At 39.6% G+C, this 26,393-nt stretch overlaps 1 protein-coding gene across 1 annotated transcript in view; it reads left to right on the top strand.

Annotated features, from left to right (window-relative positions):
- Positions 1 to 25,785, top strand: part of MEI4 (meiotic double-stranded break formation protein 4) — a 63,275-nt gene extending 37,490 nt beyond the window's left edge. Inside the window, exon 5 of the mRNA XM_063124824.1 lies at positions 25,516 to 25,785. Coding sequence (XP_062980894.1) covers positions 25,516 to 25,785 — 270 coding nt within the window. The remainder of the gene's footprint in view (positions 1 to 25,515) is intronic.
- Positions 25,786 to 26,393: the final 608 nt, after the last annotated feature.

The raw sequence follows: 26,393 nt of genomic DNA, 5'->3' as shown, positions 1-26,393 counted from the left end.
CCTGTCCCTGAAGAGGAAGCTGTAGAACCATTCCCCAAGCAGAAAAAGAAAAAGTGTGTTTTCTTTCCAGCCTTGGTTTTCACTTTACATCGTAAACGTGATTGTCAGGAATGCTATAGGAAACAATTTCACGCAGAAAACCATCTCAACGGAATGTTTCCTTGGCTTCAGATAAACGGGCTGCGATTCCGAGGCACTGCTGGAAACAAAGTAAGGTTTCATGTGGCAGCAGTGCTATCATCAACTGCTTCACCTTGCTGGGCTGGAAAGCAAAGGAGGTGAAGAGCTTCAGTTCTGTAATGTAGCGCAACCTTTTATCTTCTGTATAAAAGCAAGATTCATTGGTAGTCTTTGGCAGTGTCCACGTCAACCCTGAAGAAAGAAAAATGTTTGGCTTTTTGCTTGAGTATTTACCTCTCTTTCTTGAATTGTACCACATTTTGCTAGATTGAGGAGTCTCTGAGGCATTGGGGTGGGGAGAACAGGTGGGCGACAAGAAAATCTCATTTAGTATAAATTTAGGGAAGAGTTGGAAGAACAAGTAAGAAGACAAGCAGGTTTCCATGATTTAGGATGGGGGGGGAAGTTTTATATTTAATTTTTTAACACTTTTTGCACATGTTGGTATTTTTAGCCATGACAGTGTTGCCCCCTTCTCTTGAGTTTGCCCACACTCTTCCAGCCTGGGTTGGAAAATTTTGAATGACCAAAGGGCCCAGTCCAGAGAACAAGGGTCCATTGCCATCATGGGCCAAGAGCATTGCTTCGGGCTACAAAAATAAATAGAGTTGGGATAGATCAGGGATAGGCCACCAGGAGCCCTCTAAATTTTTTGGACTACAACTCCCATAAAGCCACAAGAAGGGGAGGGAGTTAATATCTCCCCTTTCTGAAGTAGCTGGAGACTCGGAAGCATTGAAAAGGTGGAGGATATTGAGAAGTGTCAATTTAACACTTGAAAGCAAGAAGATCACATCTCTGGGGGTGGGGAGATTGTCACACACACCCTTTTTGTGCCCTTAGTTATTTATTTCTATACCGCCCAATAGCCAAAGCTCTCTGGGTGGTTCACAAAAATTAAATCCACAAGATACAGCATAAAATATAAAATATGGGAGCATAAAACCACAGCATAAAAGTACAAGCAGAATCAAACCTAGTAGCAGTGCAGAGGTTTAAACTAAAGATTTAAAACCGCAGGGCTAAAAGACTAGGATGCTAAAATTCTAAAATACTGGGAAAATAAAAACGTATACACTGAAAGGAGTACAATGTAGGCACAAAGCAAACGTCTCTAGGGAGCTCATTCCACAGCTGGGGTGCCACAGCAGAAAAGCCCTTCTTCCTGGTAGCCACCTTCCTCACTTTCTTTCGCAGGGACTCACAGAGAAGATGATCTTTGGGTCCTGGCAGGTACATATTTGATGAGGTGATCCTTCAGATAACCTGGCCCCAAGCTGTTTAGGACTTTGAATGTTAATACCAGCATTTTGTTAATACCAGCACTTTGAACTCTCATCTTCATTGTTTCTGAATTGCACTACTGGGTCCCTCCTTTGTCTTACAGTTATTTCTATTTTGGTCCTTCACAACTGTGCATAGATTATCCTCTATGCAGCCTTGTCTCATCACTTTCCTTGTATCTTCCCTATTCTACTTTGCCCTTCCCTTTGATAGCTGAAACATACCAGGAAATTGACCAGGCAAGACTACATGTATCTGACAGCCATAAGAATGCACTTGCAAAGGACTGACAAAAAATGATTTAAAAAATTACGACTCCGTTTGCTCATTTTTGAGGCACCAATAGCAAAAAAAGCTAGGGAACGAAAGGCAATAGCGATCAGAGCAGGGAGGGGATAAAAGACAGGTTCTTCTTCAAAAGTGCCTGGGTTATGTGCCACAGCCACCTGGAGAACAAGCAACAGCAAGCCTGATTATCTGTCAGGTGTATCATGGGTTGCTCAGTGAACAACCAACCCACTGTGGCTTATTCATATGATGACTTAGCGTGATGGGCGAACCTGCCCTAAGTGAGCCCTGCAGATATCTGGCAACATACTTTTCATTTTTTCCAAATTTGTGATTTATTCTTATGACCACATATGGGACAGGAAGCAGTATTAGTGTTCTTTCTCTTGCTACCTTATTGATCATCAAAGAGAAAGATGGCCACAGCATCTGTGGCAATTAATCATCTCAGATTCAGTTTCTAACTTTCCTTTCATCAGTGGAATGAGACTCTCCTCCCTCCCTCTTCCCTCCACTGCACTCTGCACACACTGAAAACTTGCTCCTGTTATATTGGGGTCATTTGAAATGGTGTCATGCAGGGAGATGCTTACAGAGTGAGGTTGGAAGTTGGTGGAGACTGCATTACGTGAACAGAGAAGCAACTTAGGATCCAAGCCTGAGTGTTTGTTTCTGTTTTTAAATGGATATATAAGAGTGGGCAATGTTGTATTTTTTGAAGCACGTGCTACCAGTTCTTGGTTCTTCCACAATCCCCATTTTCCAGACTAAAGGAAAAATGAAAGAAGGAGGACCTAAAGTGAGATTTGAAAAGAATAGGTACAGTCCATAGGTTATACTTTGCCTGCATCACTACAAAATAATTATAAAAGAGCAGTTTAAAATGCTGGTTTTGGCCAGGTTTTTAATGCATGTAATTCATTGTTAGGACTGCAATAATAAATAATATAAATTTGTTTTTTACCACCTACTTCTACATAAATTGCAAATTCCAAACCACAATTACTTTTGTCAGACAATTTTCAGAGGTTATTTAAAATGAATTCCCAATGGCAAATTGCAGTATTGAATTTACTGGTAATTATTTCTGCAGCCCTAAAATGCAAGATTAGGTTTTTTTTTTAATTAATCACCTTGTGGAGACTTTTACTTTTGCAATAGATTAATCATTCTAAAATATTAGTATAGTTATGTTACAGGACGCAGTGCTGATGTTGCAATTGCTCTGTTTTACCACAAAAAAAAGAGAGAAAAGATCTAATTTTATTAATGAGTATTAAATGCTATCATTTTCAACTGATGTTTTAGATCTGAAATATACCATTTTAATTGGTGATAAATGACAAAAATATTCTAAAATTCTCTGCTTCGAGCCATAGTATTTTATATCAAGCGTAAAGTTATTACAAGTGCAATTTTTGCACTTGTAATGGAGGAAATTATTTTTTAGCCTTGTTGCCTTTATTCATAATTAAACAAGGTGGTAAGCAATATCCAGATCAGCTATATTTCAATTTGATTGTGTGATATAAAACAAATAACTGAGATGAATTGTAAAGAGCAATAAATGAAGCAGCAGCTGAAACATTAAGCAATTGGTAGAAGAAATAAAAAGGTTATTGAAATAGAAGAATCTATGGTGCTTGTCACATTGGTAACAAACAAACTTTTCTGGCTTTAGAATTTGTTCATCTTTTTTTTCCTGTATGATTATAGTTCAGGCACTAAAAAAAAAGAGTGGTTGCAGAATTATTTACATGAAAACCAGATTAACTACAATTACATTTTTGTCTTTTCCCTGTGGACATTGTTCACCAGGCACATCTTCTGCATAAATCCCAGAGAAGTAAGTGGGAAGAAGAGGAGATACCACATGCCTCTCTCCCTCTATGGGCCATTGATTAACCATGGTTAACCAGTGCATTTGAACACTTAACCCATGGCTTAGGGTTGGCTATAGACCAAGATCTGAAACCATGTTTGATGTGGGTTTGCAAGCTATGGTTTGTGATATGCCTCACTGAACAAATGTGATAGCTTTTATCTCTTGTTTAAGAGGCCAAGGGTGAAATCCGACATAGGTCCTTCTTAGAGTAGACCCATTGAATGGTATTTAAGTTATTCGTGACTAATAACTGCAATCCTATATACACACTTTCCTGAGAGTTAATCCCATTGAACTCAGTGAGGCTTACTTCTGAGTAGTCATGCATAGAATTGCTCTGTGAGTGATTTATAGCATAAAGCAGGTTAGGTTTTGGAAAATCAATGAAGCAAGGTTGGACAGGTTTAAAAATGAAAAGTGGAATGTCTCTCATAATGCAAAATCTTAAAATAGTTCTGTTAATAAGAAACGTCTGTCATTTATCACTTGATTGCCATCTAGTCTTTTATTCCACAATGGTTTTGTACATTCTCCCCATAATCACTCTTTTAGCTGGTGCCCTCACTTGCCTAGCAGGTTTCTCACTAGGCCAGTCAGTGCCCTCTCCACATTGGCAAATGGGGAATCATCCTCTGTGTCATCTCAGGGCACTTTGGAACAATCATCCCTTTCCCAATGGGAAGGGCCCCTGTTGTTCAGGCCAGGGGAGAAGCAAAGCAATAGGTTCTTCAGCTTGGGAGTTTGGGACACTCCACCACCAAGCTGCAAGTCTGGTGAGCCAAGCTGGTGTGTATGTGTGTGAATGAAGAATAACTAGAGCCCTCAAATACTGTTTTCAAAGTGACCCACAAAGTTATTGATTCCTGGAAACCTGAACTGAAAGGGACCTTTCTTACCTCCTGAAAAACAATTAAGAGAGAAATCCTATGGCCCATAGACTGTGTCTGCAGGGTCATCGGATTTTTCAGATTCCTGGATCCGAGGCCTAAGACAGCGCACTGCTCTTGGATGCAGGAATCTGAGCTTCCCACCCCCTCCTCTTCACAGCTGCCGTGGAGAAAGCTGTTCCGGCTGCTTCTACAAGATCACAAACGCCAGCTAGGAGAGGAGGGAAAGAGGGGGCATGCTGATAGGAGGGGAGAGGACAGCTAATGCCGTATCCCCAGCCTGATACCCTCCCCAACACGTAAGCTAGATCGGCAAAAATAGCTGCCTAGCTAAATTGCAGAGGGATGCACCTCCCACTCTGCTTTGGATACTCGTAAGCCTCCGAGTTTGAAAGCGCACTAGTATCAAGGGCGGATCCAACAGTATTGTGCCCTAAAAGAAATTAAAAGGGGATTATTTTGTTACCGATCTCATAGCTCCACAAGTATGCAAAAGTTGAGTCAGAAAACACAAGGCATTTGTTTTCCTTGCAGCAAAACAATGTCAGCTACTTACATTCCTGACACACTTTCCCCATAATGAATCACTGCCTTCTCCCCTTTGGCAAGTTTTGATATATTAAGTTATTGTTACGTTATGAAAATTACACTTTCTATTAGGACTAGCCTCTCATGTCTTTGTTCATTACCTTTTAAAAGTATACTTTATGGAACAATCCCTGAGGCTTTTTTAAAAGTCTGTGTTTAAACAGTCCACTAACTTGCTAACGTGTGGAGACAATGTCTCAGATTATTTCTTTATAATTGGCTCCTCATTTATCTCCTTATACAGTGGGGGGCTTAGGCACCCTGGCAGCTCAGCTGGAAGTAGTCCAGTTCCTAGGCTGAAGAAGTAGCTCATTTCTGTAGAAGGCAAAAGTGGCTGTAATCTGCATGCGGGATTGGTGGGTTCATTTTCAAATAGATATTACTTACGATATTAACATACTTTAAAGTATTGGAATAGTAGTCACTAGAATGTCCGAAGAGCTTATACTTGGTAGTTTCAATAAGTGTTAGCATATGATTGTGAGAATAAAGTTAATGCCATCCAGTGTGGTGTAGTGGCTAGAGTGTTGGACCAAGAGTTGGGAGATCTGGGTTCTAGTCCCCACTCGGCTATGGAAGCTCACTGGGTGATTTTGGGCTTGTCATAGACTCTCAGTTCAACCTATATCGCAGGTTGTTTTTGTGAGGATAAAATGGAGAGGAGTAGGCGTATGAATGCTGCCTTGGGTTCCTTGTAGGAAAAAAGGTGGGATATAAATGCCATAAATTAAATAAATAAATCCATCACCACTACATATTTCAGATTTAGGAGTCTTATCCTATCCACATTTCAAAACTAAATCCCTAGTCTGCTCTTAGCAAGAAAGGGTAGATCCACTCTGAGGAAGATGGTGAAGTGTTAAGTAGTGATGGAGACAAGGCAGAACTACCCAACTCTTCTGTTGCTTCAGCCATTTGCCACAAGGAGAGTTGTGTTCAACCTGAGGCAAGCAGAACAAACAATAGATATAAGTAAAGATTTGCAGACCAGGAGAGGTGAAGCGGTGATTAGAGAACATCTAGCTATTTCAACTCCTTTAAAGTCTCCAGGGCCAGGTGAATTACATTGCAGATGCTAAAGGAGGTTACAGATGTTATTTCACAACCACTGGCTGTGATCTTTGAGAATTTTGGGGGAAAGGGTGAGGTGCAGGGAGACTGGAGACAGGCAAATGTCCCACCTTTAAAAAGGGGGTGAAGGTGAAATCTAAAATGGATTATTAAGCACTCATTCTGTGGACAACCTTCCCAAATGTGGTGCTCTCCAGATAGGAAGTATGGCCAATGGTCAGAAATATTGGGGATTGTAGTCCAAAATGTCTGGAGGGCACCAGGTTTGGAAAAGCGGTCTAGAAAATAATACATTGATTGCTAGGAGCCAGCATGGATTTTTTGAGAATAAGTCATGCCAGGGCAAGCTTCCTCCCCCACCCCTCTCAGTCTTCATGAACACATTATATCTACATTTCAGTAAAGCACATGAGCAAGGTTTCCCGTGATACCTTCATTGACAAGATGTGCAGTATGTCCTATTTAGAAACAAATGGGTAGTATCCAATAGGGGCCATGTGCAGCCAGCCCCACCGGGCCCTGATTCACACTCAACCACAGTATAGCACTTCCATGAGCAAAAATGCTTGTTTATGGAAGGGGCGTGAACAAACGTAATTGTTATCACTTTTTATTGTGTCATTGGGTGTGAAAATAATAGCAGGTGACTGCAGGGAGTGTCAGATACGCACACTTACCTTACGCACATTTAGGAGCAAGCACCCTCTGCCCCTGCAAATATGTGTATTGGAAGTGGGCGGGGGGAACCTGGTAATGCTGAGAGAGGCAGAGGTCTTTATTTGTACATTTATGAATCGCCTTTTGCCCTAATAGGACCTCCAAGATGACTTACTTAAAACTTGCAACAATTTAAACACTTTAGAACAATTTGAAAACTTTAAAATAGCACTAACAGTAGAAATTGAGAATATGAGAGAATCTTAAAAACAGAGTGTGGAGCTAAGAGATTTGAAATACTAATAACCATACAGAACAAAAGGTTTTAACAGCCTAGGTTAAAACCTAGGTAAAACTAGAAAGGGGCCAGGCTACCTTCCTTTGAGGAAGAGTTCCACAGATGAGGCCCTATCCCGAGTTCCCACCAACTTTAGCTCTCTTGATGGTGGGACATCCAGAAGGGCATCTGAAGAAGACCTTAAGCTACTTTAAGGTAGTTAGATCTTCAAGGATGGGTTCAGAGGATTCTGCTCACAATTTATGTGCTATCATGGACAGTGAAGGTCTCTGGGGAAAAGGTATCATTCTGAGGTGGAGGAAAAACTCCATTTGAAGAGATCCATTTCTTAGATGCTTCTGGGAAAGCCTTGACTTTGGGCTATTTCCACACATCTCAGTTAACTCTGAACCACCATAGATCACCTGCATTGCAGTGTTTGTTGAAAGACATAAGCCCCCTTCCATGGGTATAATATAATGCACAAGAGCTGAATTAAAAAGGAACTTGCACTTTCCATTACAGTTTCAGTGCTCCTTATGGTGGGAAAGAATTAGTCTCCTAGACAGTTATGATAGCATACTATAAAACGTGTTAGAGTAACTCAGAATACAGTCCATTGGGAATTTTATTTAACTGTTGTCTATCAAAGATGGCGTTGTTTATCCATTCATACTTCAAATAGTTAAGCTGGCGTTCATTTTTTATTTGAAATATGGTAATTTTCATGTCCATAATCTTGCTTCATGTACTGCACTCTACTAATATGCTGTTGGTACAATTCCACAAATATCATGCCAACACAACTCCATTAAATGGAAAATTAATGCAAAAGGGGTACAGTTCTTGTGGATAGCCTTTCGTAATTAGAACTAGATGTTTTTGCCTCTCCATGTGTGCATAACTGCTGAAGATGTTATTAATTGTAATATTTAGATTGGTAATTATTTTCTGATTCGATAATGTTTTGTTTCTGCTGCTCTATTGCACACCATATTCTCTTTGTTACCCAGTGTTTCCTTCTGTATTCATTGTCAGCCACAGTTAAACAAATGCTTGAATGGCACTTTGAAACTGGGAAGTGGTATATTTATACAGATTTAAAATACAGATTTAAAACAGCAAAGTTAAAAGACTAAGGCGATAAACTGTTAAAATACTGGTAAAATAAAAAGGTCTTTATCTGGCATCGAAAAGAGTATAATGTAGTTGCCAGGCAAACCTCTTTAGGAAGCTCGTGCCTCAGCTGGGGTGCCACAGCAGAGAAAGCCCTCCTCCTGGTAGCCACCTGCCTCACTTCCTTTCGCAGGGGCTCACAAAGAAGGACCCCTGAAAATGATCTTAGGTTCTGGGCAGGTACATATGGGAGGAGACGTTCCTTCAGACAACCTGGCCTCAAGCCGTTTAAGGCTTTGAATGTTAATACCATCACTTTGAATTGGGCCCGGACCTGGACTGGCAGCCAATGAAGCTGGAAAAGGACTGGCATAATTTAGCATGACTTCCTTTCAGATATCTCATACACACTTTAAACGTTTGGCAATAAATGAAGAGGTGGGCTGCACTGACTTTTTTTAAGAACAGGACTAGTATGGCTTTCTAATATACTTATACTGTAATCCAAATTGATGTCAAAAGATGTTTTAATTGTGCTCAGCAATTGGAAAGATCATGTTAAGTTGCATGAGCTACATTTTACTTTATCACTGCTTCCGATGTTTGATTTCAAATTATAGCCAGTGAATAGTGACTGGCAATGTCAATGTGTAATTACAAAAGAGAACCTAATAATTTGCATATTTCATCATTTAAGTATTTTTGGTTTATAATTCCCATGTTTAATTATGGGATAAAACTACATGGAGTAACTAATCAATGCTGAAACAACAAAGTCCTCTAGCACTTTATAGACTAAAACATTTGTTAACACAGTTCACTTCATCAGATGCATGAAGTGTTATCCTGAATTGCCAGGTACCCCTCTGGAAATTGTAATAAGTGCTGATAAATTAAGTGCATATTGTTCTTTAACTTCAGGATCATTAAGAGTTTCTAAGTCACCCATTTGGGGGTAGGCTACCAAAGTTCAATTAATAATTTCTTCCTTTTTTATATTCCAGAAAATACTTGCTACTTGGCTTCTGTTGACAAACTCTGTCACTAGGCCAATGCTTGCATTCACTATTGCTCCTTTTTGTTGTGCGAGCAGGAATTCATGTCCTCCCATCATAGATGTAAGGTAATGCGTGACACAAGGGCTTTGTGTGTTCAGTTGCACATGCAATTCTTTCTGTTCTATAAAATAGGACGAGAATGCGAGTCAGGCCTATAGATACTGATACGTGCTGAATTCTCTTATCATGAATCTGTTTGTATGTGTGGTTTGGATGCACCTGTTCCTCAGACATGTAGAGAATCCATGGCCAATGGACTTTATAAATTGTTGCGCACCGCCCAGAGAGCTTTGGCTGATGGGTGGTATAAAAATTGTGATAAATGAATGCCTTACTTGTTGCCTTATTTGATATCCTCCAACTTGTAAGAAATGCATTCATTTTCAACAACAGGCTGTGGAGTCAGGTGATCTGCGTTGTTTATTGAAAGGCTAACAGTATGTGTGTGAGAGAACTGTGAGAAAATGATCTTTGTGATGTTTAGTTATTTCTTTGTGCTGTTTATATATCACATGCTGAAAATGTACCATTCGCAGTGCTGCATTAATGTAATAGCTCCAGGTCTTGAATGAATTCCACTAGAACAGGGCCATGGTTTTTACACTACATTACAGAGTATGTCACACTTTGAACATAATTCTCCCAAACTAGCTAGTAAAGTGAGAAAAACATTAAGCCACTTAAGCTTAAAAAAAACAGGGAAAACTTTAAACCTTCAAACTATGCATCCTGCAGTTGGACCTGTGGAGCTTAGTGAAATATTTCCAAGTACAAGACTGTGAGGATTTAATGAAGCTGCCCCTTCAATGTGAAGGAAGTATAGGTTATGCAGATATTTTGAGTTACAAGACTAGTAAGGGAAAAAATAGAGAAGTAGAAGAAAGGACAGGATTTCTCCTCTATCACAAATCAGATTGATTCATAGTTGAAATTAATTAGGAAATACTGTTTCAGTTTTGATCAACGTCTTCTTGAAAAAAAAATTTAAAGTAACTTTTGTATATTTCATTTATTAAAATGTTTCTCCAATTTTGAAACAAGTTGTTGGGTATAGCAGCCTAGACTTCTGTACCTCTGAGGAACTGCAATCCATTCCCCCCCAAGCATATATCTCAGATTTGGGCTGCCTGTCATTTCACTTAGTATCTTAATATTCTGCTCAGAATTTGATTCTCCACGCTCACAAGGTTTATTCCCTGGAGAGTTCTGCCCTGCCTACTGTCTGCATAAACTAAACAAGAAAGCAGCACAGCTTGATTTAATTGACACCAAGTTAAATTTTTCCACCTTGCCCTTTAGGCCTCCTGTAGTTAGGTTTTTGGTGTGTGCGTTTTTTAAAACATTTCTTGTAGTGAGGTTTGAAATAGCTATCATTTCCTGTGAGAAATGGATTTGCTATCTGTGGCAAGGATGTATATATTCACATAACTATAAAAATCAAACAAATGTTTCACACTTTATCCCAAAGACTAAATAAAAACTACACTAACATGAAATTTGTTCTAGGGCCTGGGCAGTATCCAGTAGGACTTTCTGCTGGTGCAAATGGAAGCTAGTACTTCCTAAATAAACCGGAAAGACGCCATTTCCAGAACAAAGTATTGGTGGAAGTCTTAATTTGTGTATTCTTAAAGAAAAATGCTAGAGACAATTCTTTAATAGAGAACCAAAAAAATGAATTTGTTTATTCTGAGAACAAAAATGCAACATTAATAGATAGACTAGGAGTGGAGAGATAAACTAATGTTATTAAGACTTCTTGGAGACTTCTTACTGTCATCAGAAAACATAGCTGTCACAGAAAGAGCAGTTAGAACCAGGAAGCAAGCCTGAGCATTGCATTATGGGACACACCTAGAATCTTCAGTTAGATACTAACCAGTGAAAAATAAAGAACATAATGCAAACATGTATCTAACTAACTATCTGATCTTCTGCTGCACTCTTCCCTTATGACAGGCTGAGCTGCTTGCACACTCGATGTTGATTACATCTAACACATAGCAGATCAGCAAAGCCAACAGAAGGGACTACACTTACTTGAAACTACCGTTTTTGCTCACTTCTGGCATTGCTCTTGGAAGTGCTAGCTTTCTGTTATGCTAATGGTGGGTTCTGGCAAAACACAAGCAGCAGAGGCACAGCGGCAGCACTGGATATTGCTCAATGTATTTCCCCAAAACAAGGATGAAAAACTTAAAGAAAAAGTTGGGTTTGGTACAGGGGCTTGCTTTAATTCTCCCAAGTGTTAAATGAATAATATGCTCACTGCTAAGCTTGCAAAAATTATACGTCTGCTTTTGTGAGCAAATATCCTCAACATGTGAGCCTTGTTCAGGCATTTGCCTGAAGACATGAGGGCTTAAAGGGGGTAGAAATTCAGGGTGGAGCACATTAGCCCCGCCCCTACTTCTCCCAGCATATTGGCCCCACCCACCTCAGTTCAGATGCTGCCATGTTGAATCAGCAAGGTCTGAAAGGGAGCTCTCCTCATGTTTTTGCGCTGGCAGATGTAGGGGGCAGGGCCTGCACTCTCGACCCTGACTCTGTCCTTTTTAAGCCCTCACAAGTTGAGGCAAAGGAATGAATAGGACTGTGATGTCACTTTATTGTGAGATGGGAGCATCTGTTGAAATAATAGGGAAGGCTTTCCTCATAGCACTTAGTTCCACCCTCAATGAAAGATGTTCAAATGGATGCACCAAGGTCTCAGAGGCAGGTCAAACATGCCCAATGAGAAGGCACAAACCTGCCTCCCTTACTGCATGGAGGGAGAAAGTTGGGAAATGGGGGCCAAGGTTTCAGTAAGGTAACTGTTGGACCTGAGAGTTATTCAGAAAACTACTTTCAAATGAGTTTGTTTGGTCCTGGACTGAAGCTGGTGAAGTGCAATTGCTCATCATTCTCCTCTGTCTCTGAGTCCTTTTTGTACAGCTACGAATTGTCCAGCTCTCTCTCCCTTTTACACATAACAGAATAATAGCCACATACAAAAGCAAGTATAACTTGGTTCCAGTTTTGTTATACAGAAAGACAAAAAAGAGCATTGTGCCTTCTGCACCAGAAAATTGATGGGAATCTTTACTTGTAATGGAACTTCTTCCATGGGGAAATCCTGTAAGCCCCTTTTCTTTTTGTTTTTAAGTCTGTTTTGAAACCAGTTTTATTTAGGAAGATATTTTGTGTTATGTTTTACACCTGGATATACTGACATGATTTAAGAAGATTTGGGGGCTGTGCTGTTTTACTTTGTGATATTACCACTGCTAGTAATAGAGGGCATAGTGTTGAACAGACTAGAACACCTAAAGGGGGTAGATTCTTACACAGAAGCGCTGTGCTATGGTCTTCCAGGGTGACAAAACCAGGTAGGCCTCCAGATAAAGAAGTGTTGTAATAATGGGTGTGGGGAATGCAGTTATTTATCTGGAAGTGGGTATTAGATCAGTTGAATGTAAGGCATGGATCGAGGCCTTTAAATGGTGGCTACGGCTACACTTCCTTGCAGCTCCTGGTAGCTAAGTCTTTTTACTGCTCTCAGATCCCTGTGTCACTCATTGGATGAGAGAGATGGAGAAGAAGCTACTTAGGCTGGGCTTCTCTGTGGAAGCTGAGAGCAACTATGGGCTCCAGAAAGCCCAATCTCTTGTTGTTCAAAGCCTAATAGATCTAGATCTACAGCATTTAAGAACTGCTGCTAACAAATCTTGCTCTCCACTGCTCTACAGTACTTTTAATAACTATGGACTCACTGCAGCTTCATATCTATATGCTTTAACCATTCCCAAGTATAGGAGAGCATTTACCCTTGCTCGCTTTAATGTGTTGCCATCAGCATTACTAGAAGGACGATTTAGTAAAATACCGGTTAATGAACAGATATGTCCCTGTGGTTCTGGAGCAATAGAATCTGTTGAACATGTCATTTTGCATTGTAACATGTATGAGGAATGCAGAAAAAAGTTAATCTTTCCTTTATTAACAGCCTTTTCTGGATGTGACCCCACAAAGTTGGTATTAATCTGTTTAAGGGATGTGTCCTCCCATATTACTGAAAGGGTCTCTAAGTTTCTCATGACCTCAATGCAAATTAGAAAAATAACGTTGCAATCCTTCTGAGAGAAGCAACTCACCAAGCTGTATTTTGTTTTTATGTCACTTTTTATCTATCCTTTGCATGTTTTGGTGTTGATTTTGCTGGTCTGTGACCATAATAAATAACAATGAATGAATGGGTGACTTCAATTACCCTGCTTATATGTTCCTGGTCGTCAGCTGGCTGGCCACTGTGTGAACAGAATGCTGGACTAGATGGACCCTTGGTCTGGTCCAGCATGGCTCTCCTTACGTTCTTATGCTGTTGATATTTATATTCGTATTTGATGTCTTCATTCTTAAATCTTTGTAAACTGCTTTGTATGGAATAATCCTAAAAGGCAGGGTATAAATATATAAAATAATACATAATTCACAACCAACAATTGTTTTACTAGATTTCCCATTTCATCTAGAGATGTATTCTATGACTAGGTTTCCTTTTATTCTGCACTGTGATAAAATTTTCTCCACCGATTTTATTTCAGGACATTAGTAGGAGAAATGGTTTTAGATATAGTAATCACTGGCAACAGGGATTTACAAGTTGCAGCTGGACTTGCTAGCCACGCTTTATTGTCTATTGTCTAGTACAGCTTTCTCCACTCCAGATGCTTTGGATTACAGCTTCTAACTTTTCTGACCATTGGACATGCTGTCTGTGGCCTATGAGAGTTGTAGTTCACAACCTCTGGATTGCACCATGTTGGGGAAGGCTAGTAGTTGGCTGTGAAGTCCAATCCTATCACAGTTTCAGTGGGCCTTCTAACTAAGGATGCTTAGAATATACCATATATCAATCAGCCTTCCCCTCCTGATGACCTCTAAATGTTTTGGGCTTCAACTCCCAGCATTGCTGACCATTATCCATGCTGATTGGGGCTCATGGAGGTTGAAGTGCAAAACACCTGGAGGGCACCAGGTTGGGGAAGGGTGTCTTAAATGGATTTCCAGTTGTATAAAGAAATAAATACTATTGCTTTAAAAGACTTTTACAATGCAATGTAGTCCACATGTAGTCCATTTTATGGAATGGCTCTTTCCTACATCATCATCATCATCATCTTTCTCTGTAGTTCACTTTAATTTGAGGGGCAAGTTGTGCAGCAAACGGTTTCATATTTCAGTTTTATGACATGAAATATGTATTTCATAATCAGTTTTGAGGATTTAGATCAAAACACCTTAAGAATAATAAATTGTCAAATGTGATAGCCTATTACTTTATTTTTAAGGTGATTCAATATATTTCTTCAAAAATGATGTATGAAATACATATTTCATCTACCACACTCGAATATCCACCATAATAAAATGCATAAAAATTGGTCCATAAATTCTTAGTCAAGTGACGAGAGCAGTATAAAGTTGATTTTTGTCCTGCTTAGCTATACCTTTATAAATGAAATTTCAGCAACTTGGATTAGGCGTCTTTTAAAGAGATCTTAAAAACCTGAATTCATGAAGCTTCTGTTATCATTTCCTGTTCATATTGCTCCTAATATGGTTGTGACTAGCCCATCAGAAAATAAAATACATTCTTTTTGTGCCCAGTTTGCAAAATTATATATTAAAAGGTATGTGCAGGTGGCATTACATCTGGTTAGCTTGGTCTTGATATATTTTCCATATATTTTGGTGTGGGGGATTATCCCTATGTTTCATTTCATTAATTTTGTATGTGCCAGTCTATACTGCCAACAACAAAGTGTTATCAATGTGTTCATGAAATTAAGGTATGTCATATGGGAGTTAAGATATGCCATAGCAACATAATTTTGTCACCATAAAATGATTAGGTGTAGCTGTTCAGTACAGTGGAGGCTGGTGGCTAATCTGACTGGTGGGACGGAGGGTGGTCAGCAGAGGCACAGCTAAGGGCTCAGCAAAAGCAGAGCAGTCTTTTGAATCCCCAACAGACAGCAACCAATATTACAGAAAGGGGGAACTGAGGTGCATGAAATTTAAGATTATGAGTGCAGTGGGGGGGAGGTAGAATTCACACAGCCACACAAAAGTACTCCTTTGTATCCACATTCTCCTGTTCCAGGAACAGCGTCCCATTGCACAAAGAATCAAGAGACTTTAAACTCATTATTTCAGAGCCACAACATAGAAAAGGGGGACTTTGGAACCCATTGCAAATGGGGACAAACACAGCATGACTGGCAATGGCTCTTCGGAGTTTCAGTCAGGAATTTTTCCAGCTCTGCATGGAGTTAAAGATGGGCGGACCTCCCTGCACACCGCTCACCAAAGCCTCGCCACTTACCCAACCCCAGAGAGGGGTGAACTGTGAGCGCTCTGCTGCAGGGCACTGGCGCCTGCTCCCTCAGTGAGCCGCCATTTTCTGCAGAAACGGCAGCTTGTTCTTGTCCTTAAATATCCCATTCGTGCAAACAGCAGCCGCAAAGGGACGACATATGCAACAGTGCAGGCATACAGCAACAGGGAGTAGAGCATATTGAGTGACGCAGCAAGGCAGAGGTTTGGTGCCTTACTCCCTTCTGAACAGCCCTGCCTTGCTCAGTACGTTATCATCTTTCACTGCTCTTGTATGCTTATACTTCCAGGCAGATTGTATGAGCTTAACGTCTGGGGGTGGGGTAGGGTGGGGTGGAATTACACATTCAGCAGACGCTCAAGCGCACATGCAAGAACTTTGATGTTACATGGGCAGGGGCTGTCCTCTCCCCAACATTGGGGGATATATGAGGCATACAGTCCCACTGTTAATTAACACCAATGGAACTTGCGCATACATACTTGCAACACTACAATAATTGAGCTAGTGGAATATGTTAGAGAAATGTTTACATATTTTGTTTCTTTGGAAGCAGAGGCATCTTACGAAACATACTGATGGCATTTTAATTTGAATGCCAGTAAGCCTGGCAATATTGAATAAGTATTTGGAATCTGATAACTGTGTTAACATCATGAACAAATGTCTTAAAACTTGTATGTCTCATTAAGCAATTCTTTAAAAAAACAAACCCAAAAAACACCATTAGACCTGCAACCTACTCTGGGTGTTATCCACAAGGTATATTCAAGGCACGTTCTTCCTGAACAACAGACACGACACTGTCCAAGGGAGGCTTGCTTGTAGTTCACAAACATTGATTCACTATTTCCAACTGGCGTACCAAGGTCCTTGAAGAAATTAAGCAAATTTAAGGCACAACCCCATTCATGTTTAGGCATGGAAAAGTCCTACTACTCCAAGCATTCCCCAACTAACCCTGGCTGGCTGGGGAATGCTTGGATTTGTGGGCTTTTTTCTATCTAAACATGCATAGGATTGTACGTTTAATCATTTTAAGTTTGAAGCAATACTGTTATGGCCGTGGCAATTACCTTTCTTCCCATTCCTTGCCTTTACTTCCCTTGCCTCAGGACTAACATTTACATGGAAGTCCCCAAAGGGCTTTAAATGGCATCATTTCTAGCTATCTCCAAGCAGTGAGCCATTCTCATTCAGCAGGCCACAGTGGACTTTCTCTCTATTCTTCCATGATTCAAATGACTCTAGAAGGTGAACAGGAAACAAAGTTCCCCAGTTTGCATGGTAAGCCATTACGTGGAAAGAAATTGCCATGTGACACCTCTAAGCAGAGATATTTTAAAGCAGTCTCCCTCTAGCAGCCACACTACCTGCCCCAGCCCTCCAAATATCAGGATAAATTCTTGAAAGAGGGTCACTGTAAGTATTACAGGCATTATTCCATTCCTTATTATGTGTTAAATCCAATGTTGCACAAACAGTCTTCCCCTTGCAGCCTCCCGGGCACCTACCAAATCTGCTCAGGAGATACTGTGCCACGACACAGGCTCTTTACAACAGGCCTGGCTGTGGACACTCCCTGCTCAAGCTAAGCGCCACCACTTTATGAGCTTGAGGTGAGGGACAAACACCACCGTTCTACAAACTACGTGGAGAAAGGGGTGAAACAGGAATAATTTCAGGAATAAAATAATGTGCTGTGAATTATATGTGCTGATGGTGAATTAATGTCAGAACGGGTGTTATATGTATATAATTGCAGATGATAAACGCCAGGGAGACAGGTGGGATTTTTGTGGTAGAAAAACAAACTGAATAAAAAAATATTTCAATGTTCACAAACTTTGTTTCATAATAAAACTTTTCAGACCCTTGTCAAAACCTCTCATCCAATCCTTTCACTCTTCTCATACACACTTTCCTTTCTCTCACAGCTTCACTCTTGAACTTTCTTTATTATCAGGATTTATTAATGTACACCAACTGACTATCTGCACACTACACTCAAAAGACAACCCTCTTTACCCTGATCCTCCAATTCTCCCTCGAACCAAAGTACTTTAAAAACACACACACCCCATCTCCTCAGTCATTCCCTTATATATCCTCCTCCCCCCTCCTAAGATATTCAATCTCCACCCACTCAGGTCAACATTCTAAACACAATAGACTTACAAATTCTAGACATACATTAGGGAACTGACTTGTGGGGTGTAATGCCACAGATACCCCAACTCTGTGGAGCAGATCTAAGGATTTGCAAGTGGCTGGGAGAAATCAGTGGCCGTTCCACTACGACCAGCGTTGGATGCAATCCTATTTATCCTACTGTTTCTGTTTACAATTATTCTGGCTGCCATAGCCAATATTATTTTACAGTAATATGTGCTATGACAAACAGTTTTTGAAGTGTGATTGATAAGCTGTACGAGAGATTTACTAGATATTTTCTCTTATTTAATCCTCTCTCTATATCGTGCAGAGAATCTGTCTAAACCTGTTCTTTTATGAGAGTGCAGAGCAGGAACCTCTTGACTGTAGAAATGAAGTGTTCATAATCAATGAGCAAACAAGAAACATTCAGTCAACTTGTTTGTCAAGATTCCTACTTGGTGGTTTGACACAGGGATGGTGAGGTAGGGAGGGGAACGCACACGAAAAACAATTTCTCCAAAGCAAAGACATTATATATTGATGCAACAAAATAAAAATAATGTTCTCCTTTCAGGACTGAAAGTTCCATTTTGCTTTGAAACATGATAGATATTTGTACTTTATCACGTTTTAAGATTAAGGCTCCCCCCCACAGTGTTCATCGACTCAAAAGGTCAATGCTCTCTGGTTGTTTTGAGATAAGTTACCGCACAAGACAGCAGAGGTGAACCTTTTGCTTGCGTTTTTCAGAGACATTATGCACTTATCATAAGCTGTTCTAAGAACGGGTTAATTTAAGGGTAATATTACAAATATTTTCCAGCAAAGGTGTCTCGCTTGTGTATCAAAGAAACTGCAAACATGAAAATGGCTTGGCTTGAATCCAAAGGTTCCCTCTGATGAATGAAAGTACCCCTTTTTCATCTAGCATATAGAGTTTCTTATAAGTAGGCACTTTCCTTTACAATCTGATGGCTCAACAACAATGCAATCCTATACTTCTGGTTAGATATTAAGTCCCATTGAGTTCAAGAAGGACCTTTTCCCAGGTAAGCATGTATAGGAGGGAAGCCTAAATTACTTAGTTCTTAAGGTGACAGAGGATTCTGTTTTTCCTCATTTTCTTACCTTGCTTATCTAGCAGTAGCAGCCATCTCCACAAGGTAAGTACAAAATCTGAGAGTGCTCTATTTTTTATTTATTTTTTTAGTATATGTAATAACCTTCAGTTCATTGATGCAAGCTGATAGCTGATGCTGGCAGCTCTTTCCCCGTATGTTCTATTAGGCTCTTCCAGGAACTGGAAAGTAGACGACTTATGTTGAATTTTCCTGATTCTTGGCAGCAGCTTCAGGTATGAAATTGGGGGGGGGGGGGTTTTCTCCAAAATAATCAGTTAAATTGAAGACATATATTTTAAAAAAACTTTTGTGAAGTAAATCTAGTATCAATCTAGATGGTGGTAACTGAAGATCACCTACACAAAGTGTATGAAGTGACAAATGAACCATCTCCTCTACTTACTAGCTAAACAGGGAGTGCCTAAGGAAATTAAGGATATGTTTATGTACGAGTAGCTGTTAGGATGAGAGACTACCACAAGGCAAAATTTCTTTGTATTTTTTTCCTTCTGAATTATTCATTCTTATAAATATACCCCTCTGGGTTTAAACCCAAATTCAATCAAAGGAAATGAATAAAATGTTAGCTTTCAATTGACTTGCTAGTTGGTTTAGCGTTGCAGTTAAGCACATGAGCTATGAGCCTACCCACTTCCCATCCAGGTTCCGTCACAGCTCAGCTCTATACTCCTTGAACAGCCATAGGCAAGTCACTACATTTCAGCACACTACATTTGGCTTTCACTGTTTAGCCTTCATGCTTGTTTGTTTGTTTAGTCCTGATGGGCTTTACTTCTATTTGTAGAGATTGCATTTCATGCTACTTGAGAACATTTTTCTATGCCTTGGCCAAGCAGCATGTGATAATGCTCTGGGCAATTTTTATTTGGCTTCTGGTCTGTCTGTGGTTGGGCAGTCAGCTAAGCTGCTCCTGAAAATTTTTATTTAACTTTTCTGCATGGGTGGTCAGGTTTTGATGTGTCTCGATACAAAAATCTCAAAGACCCAATCTTTCTCACTTATTCAGTGGGTATTTTTCACTGCCAGTTACATATTTCACTTGAAATATGCAGCATTTCCCCTTCATTTGTTTTGAACAGTTCCACTGATTCTGTTGGCTTTTGTTGTTGATTTAGTACTCCCAAGGGCTTATTACTGTGAGAAATATAAATATGCTTAAAAGGGTATAGGAAATGTAATGTGCATCTGACTGATACTATATTGATTTCTAAGTTGTATATTGTAGTCATCCTAAGGCAAAGATGCATTGTTTCATGTTGCAAAAACTGCTGCTCACAAATTGGTCTGTTGCTTGTCGATGAAATATCCCATATATGTCCCATCAAGAATAAATATGGTAAAAAGTAAAATCTATGGGTTAATAACCGAAGATGGAAGGTTTAAATGCCAATGTTAATCTTATGTTATACATTGCATAAGGAGATGGTTTCAGATACTTAGGAAATAATAATAATAATAATAATAATAATAATAATAATAATAATAATAATGAAGAAGAAGAAGAAGAAATGCCACCAATTCCAAGAAACAATAAACCATGTAACAGTACGATGTAAAGTTCTGTCAGGAATAGACTATATGGACAGACACAATACAGTTGCAAAAATAATTCACCAACAACTGGCCATTAAATTCAACCTTCTCAAACAACCTATACCATATTATACATACTCACCCGAAACAAACTTGGAAAATGCAGATCATAAAATATACTGGGACGGAATTCATACTGACAAAACAATTCATACTGAAAAACAATACCTTGCAACTAACCAGACATAACAGTCATAGACAAAAAAGAAAAACACACATACCTCACTGACATAGCAATACCAAATGACAAAAATGTTGTTGAAAAGAAAGAGGAAAAGAGAAAAATATACACCACTGGCCCTGGAAGTCAAAGAACTATGGCCACAGGAAAAGGTCACAATTATTTAGTCACATCAGTCACCAGCATCACATAAAAAAACTATACGGAAAACCTTCAGAAACTGGGCCTACCAAAATACATCCACACCAACATCCAGAAAGCAGTCATACTTAAAACATGTTCAATGGTCAGAAAATTCCTGAATCTGTAAAAGGCAGCATGACTTGGCAATGCCTGTCATATCCATCTAGAAAAACCACCATGAGCAAGAAAGAGATAATAATAATGATTAATAATAATAATAATAATAATAATAATAATAATAATAATAATAATGCAAGGTATCATGCCAGGAGCACACATTCATTTATGGATCACACTAGACACAAATGAATGTACATGGAGCTTAGTATAGATCAATTTACAAAGCACCTTTTGGTTTAACGTGTTATGTTAAGGGTTGTCCATGTTTACTCAAGCTCCAAAGTGCAGTGCCACACCCTTAATAGATTTTATTTTGGCAATACGCATATGGCATGGTATCCGATGCTGTGGCTAGTACCAACTTCACCACTACCTTGGAGCTAGATGGCTGTCAGTGGCAGAATGGTGTACCTAACTCCCAGATTGGCCTGTTCACTGGAATGGGTTCAGACAACATGATAACCAATGGTGGTTTAAATAGTCGACACTTGGTTATTTAACACACCATAAGTTATTGTGTTGTGTGGTAGGAGTTTTTTAACCAGCAGTTGGTTATTTGGCCAAAATAGCCAACACAAATAACCAACACTGTACAGAGTTGGTTATTTCCTCAGCCACCGTTGGTTATTTCGTCAGCCACAGAGTCACAAGGCAAGAGTGGTCAAAGCGGCATCTGCTGCTCTAGTTCAGTTGACAAGGTAGTTTTTCAGCAGCAATGGCGGGGAGAGAGGGTGGTGGATGAGTGAATCAACTCAGCGTGGACTAATAGGCAACTCAACACTGATCCTAATCCACACCACAGTTGAATATTATCATGTTGTGTGGGGAGTACCCCCTAGATAAACAACAGTCGAGTTGATTATTACCCCACTGTTGACTATCGTGTTGTCCGAACGCAGAGAGAATCTATACAACTGATCCAGTGTTACAGACAACCCCTGGTCCTATAAAATGGACTAGCGGTTGCCTATAAGCATAAGACATTATGGAAGGATCAGAAAGTGTTTTGGAGAATTTTTGCTACCCAAACATATTTTCACATTATTTCATGAAAATTATTTTAATTATCAAACACATACACAAATCGCAAAACTGTTAACAGTGGTTTGTCATCTTTGGCAAATAAATAAATAAATAAAATACAGAAAACCCATTGATATCCTAAATGAAAGGAAGGCATACCAAAAAAAAAAAGACTTGTTTGAAAATTCACCCAGAACTTTACTATGAATTAACCTTTAGGGCCAATTCAAGCATTACATTTGCAACTTGGGCAAGCAGGATTACTTCCCATGTCAGTGATGCTGACCTTTAAGAAAGCTGCCCTAGGGAGAAAAGTACCAGGGAATGGGGATTTTAAGAGAAAAACAACCAGGAAGGAGAGGGGAGATTAAGCAGCCTCTCCCGTCCTTAAACCTGTAGCCTCTTGAGGCTGATTTTGATTAAAAAAATATTGGGGGAAAGATACACATGACTGAGTATCATGTCTAAGTGTCCATACACACTTTTGTTGTAGAGTCTACATATTACATTGAATAAGACGACAGTTGGCTGAAGATCCTTCAGGAAGAAAATAAGGACTCAAGCAGTTATTTTGCTATTATTAAACAGTACTTTAAAGATGAGCAGCAGCAAAGCCTTGTGCAAGTCCCAGGAAAATGAGAAGGGCTTAAGCAAATCACTTTAAAGATCTCCATGGAAAGCTACACTTGCATATTTAAGAATATGAAATAACTGCAGGGTCCAGCCTGAATGGATAGTGTTTCCTGGGAGGAACCAAGAAATAGTTTAGGGTAACACCCACTGCTTCTGGCCTGAGGAGAGAGTGGCCACAGCCTGAGAGCTCTTTAGAAAAGTCTTGGTGTAAATAAAACGTGTAAGTTTGTTTGGAAGCAGAATCTGTCCAACTTTGAAACAGCCTAGAGTTCCACAAAGGTGTGTGTGTGTGTGTGTGTGTGTTAGTAAGCATGAGGGCTTTGCAGATCAAGAGAAGGGGTTGCTTTATTTATGGTAATGGGATTATTGTTACAGCTTCTCCTCAGTTGTGCTGACTGTAGCGTGATACTATTATCGTTCCTCATGGATGAATAGAAAGGTTAGGTAGAGAGACCAAGAAGGAAAGGGGCTGTCTGCTTTTGCAGAGGCAGTTTAGTTTCTACTTCAACATGGCTGTGGGTATTTAATAATACACTACATGGTGTCAGTGTGATGAGGAGGCTTGAGTCAGAGGAGGGAGAGAGAAAAAGAATTCCAGGAAGCAAGAAGAGTGAGTAGAGAGCTAAAAGAAAAAGTAACAAGAGCAAGATTTTAACATCATCAAAACAGTGCAATGATGAAACACAGCATAGTGAAAGAGAAAGTAGGGTGGAAGTACTACTAGTAAGGGAAGACAAAGAGCATCATCAGATGAGAGTTTTACACCACGCTCGTTACTGGGCACTCACGGATTTTCGCGGGTCCTTTTCACAACGCTGTCTGCCTTCCGCGCGCCTCCTGCACCTTCTGGTCATAGAACAGAATCATAGAATAGTACAGTTGGAAGGGGCCTATAAGGCCATCGGGTCCAACCCCCTGCTCAATGCAGGAATGGTCGTTTTGCCTTTATAAAAAGAAAAAAAAAGACCCTGGAAAATCATTTCCCCCCCATTTCCTGCTGTGTGCAGGGAAAGCAGCGCGATAAAAATGCCCACTGAATGGGCCACATGGTCTTTGTTTACTTCCTCATTCTTCAGCGTCTGAAGGAGGAGGAAGCTGCTCATCCCTATTGTGGGACAGAAGCGACAGGAGGGAAATGTGATTTTTCAAAGCGACAGGAAGGATATGTGATTTTTTCCCCCATCTGAAGAAGCTCAAAGAAAGGGGGGGGGGGGAATCCTAGAATAATCAGAGCCAAGTGAAAATTAAATGATACAAACCTGTAAAGCTATGGATCCTATAATACAAATGGTTCCACTTCAAAAATTTGATTTTTAAACTTCAAGCAGCACTGGCGCAGCTGGATTAGGACATTTAACCCATGTTGGTTTAGCAAATGTATTTATTTATTTATTACATTTCTATACTCCCCCCCCCCTTCAGTAGGCGAAATTAACAAATGGTCAGCGTAAATGAATTCTCCATGCCCTTTTGACAGCTAAAAGACTCATCTTCTATGATGGAATAGATTGAGGACTTATTTATTTTATTTATTTATTTATTACATTTCTATACCGCCCAATAGCCGAAGCTCTCTGGGCGATTCACAAACACTTTTAACACTTCACAACACTTTTAATATTTGCAAGGTTGGCATATAGGCACCACTTTCAAATGGATACTTACTTGGATATTTGGGGGGAAATAGACCGGATGGGCATTTACCAAGATGATTATCTTTAAAAACATAAACTGTTTTGTGATTTCTTATAAGGAGCAGCATATTAAATAAATAAATAAATAAATAAATAACTTGGACATTACAAAAATAGATGCCATTGCACCTAAATCCAGTGACTCCTGAATGCTAGCTATGGATCTATTTGATAGTCCAATTTATAAGTGAGTAGAAAGTTTCTAGCAGGACAGCGCAATCCTATGCATATCTGCTCAGAAGTAAGCCCCATTGGGACTTCCAGGTCAGTGTGTGTAAGTTTTCAGTTTTAATAGATTTAGATTTTCTGTGTTCCGTTCCATTTTCATCCCATTAGATTCTATTTTCAGAAAATTAGATCCCTTTGCTTCCCTTCCTTATTTTTAATCATGATGTAATTTGAATTCCCAATCATCTATCTCAAATATTTATTCAGTCATGTGAAATCCCCATTTAGGGAAAAAAGAAAAGAAATCAGCATATTTCATATTACAAGTAGAAAGGCATAGCAAGATAAGACATCTTATTTAAATACAAATGTAATATCCAAAGTCTTTACTTCACGAGAATTCAACTAAAGGCTGTACTGAGAGAAACACACATATTTTCAAATGTGGGCTGAAATGATTTATGAGCTTATTTATTGACATAACTTAGATTCTCATGGTTTTCCCAAGTTGTGTGTTCTGTATTGTGTGGTACACAATCACCTTCATCAGTCTGTTCTGCTAACAGAATATGCAGTGATTTGTCTACTATGAATCATTTAAGTGAATGCATCCTATGTACAGAACAACTTTTCTAAGGCCTGGTTCATCTATGCATGTTCTTGATGACTCTGTAGCAGCATTGAGTGATAACTTACATCTGTGAATGAGCCATCCTAGATCCAGCACCACAGATGGAACTTCTTGTCACCTCCTGCACTATGCTTATCAATGCTGTTTGCTCACACATTCAGCTGTGAGTCAACAAGTATTGAGTAATGAGAACTCAAGTGATGTGGCAGATGCATGTATGAACTGGCACCAAGTCTCTTCCCTTTTTTCTACGCTACTGGGAACAACCGTATTTTATACTGATGATGCTGTCTTGACTGATTCTTTCTTCTTCTTCCTAGATTCAAGCCAAGTACCATATGCAATATGAAAATATTTTCTTTCTGTGTAGAGTTTTGGAACAGCTTCTTGAAACGGGGTCAGAACAGGAAAACTCTACCAGTTCAAGTTGTGATGAAGAACAGAAGAAGAATTTTCTGCAGAACCTTGATCAAGCTATTTTTCACCTCTCCGATGAATTTCCCTTGTTCTGTATTTATCTATGGCGGCTAGGCACAATTTTAAACGCATCGCAAATAGAAACTGGTGAAAGAAGCTGGCCTCCTCTATAACAATACGTTATCAAACCAAAGAAAGGGCAAGCAGTAACTGAGTGACATTCACCACTGTAAAGAAGAAGACAGCATGAATTCCAGTGACAACAGTGCTGGGCAGTTTCTTCTTTTGGTATCAAAAATTGCTTGGGTGGGTGTTTGGCCAGTTTTTTGATGACGATTGTAAAGTGTTTGTTGGTGTGGCAGGGATTTGAGCAACTTTGTTTTTAATGCGATATTTGGATTAAACAAAATTAGCTCTGTTATTAAAAATTAAAATATTCATTAAAAAGCATAATGCACTCTGGGGCTCAAAATTAAGAGCTTAATTATGAACATTTTTAACAGTATGATTCAGCAGACAATCTAATCATCTTGATTAGGAGCAATTATTTAGGAGGTGTCTTTCTTCCCACCGCCGCCATCCCCGGGAGTGCCCAACATTTCTCAGGAAAGAGGCCTAAACAATTTGCTACTGGAAATTGCTAAGCGTCTGTTACATCCCACCTTCTTTAATAGCACGGCTAAGTTTGTCAATTGGAATGCCCCATTACTTACCTTAGAGTGCAACCCTATGGCTTGCACTCCCCTTCGAAGGAAGCCGCCTCTGATCTTGGAGGGTTCCA

This window comes from Elgaria multicarinata, chromosome 4 (genome assembly GCF_023053635.1).
Source record: "Elgaria multicarinata webbii isolate HBS135686 ecotype San Diego chromosome 4, rElgMul1.1.pri, whole genome shotgun sequence".
Classification (NCBI taxonomy): domain Eukaryota; kingdom Metazoa; phylum Chordata; class Lepidosauria; order Squamata; family Anguidae; genus Elgaria; species Elgaria multicarinata.
This window is presented reverse-complemented; position numbering and strand designations above follow the sequence as displayed.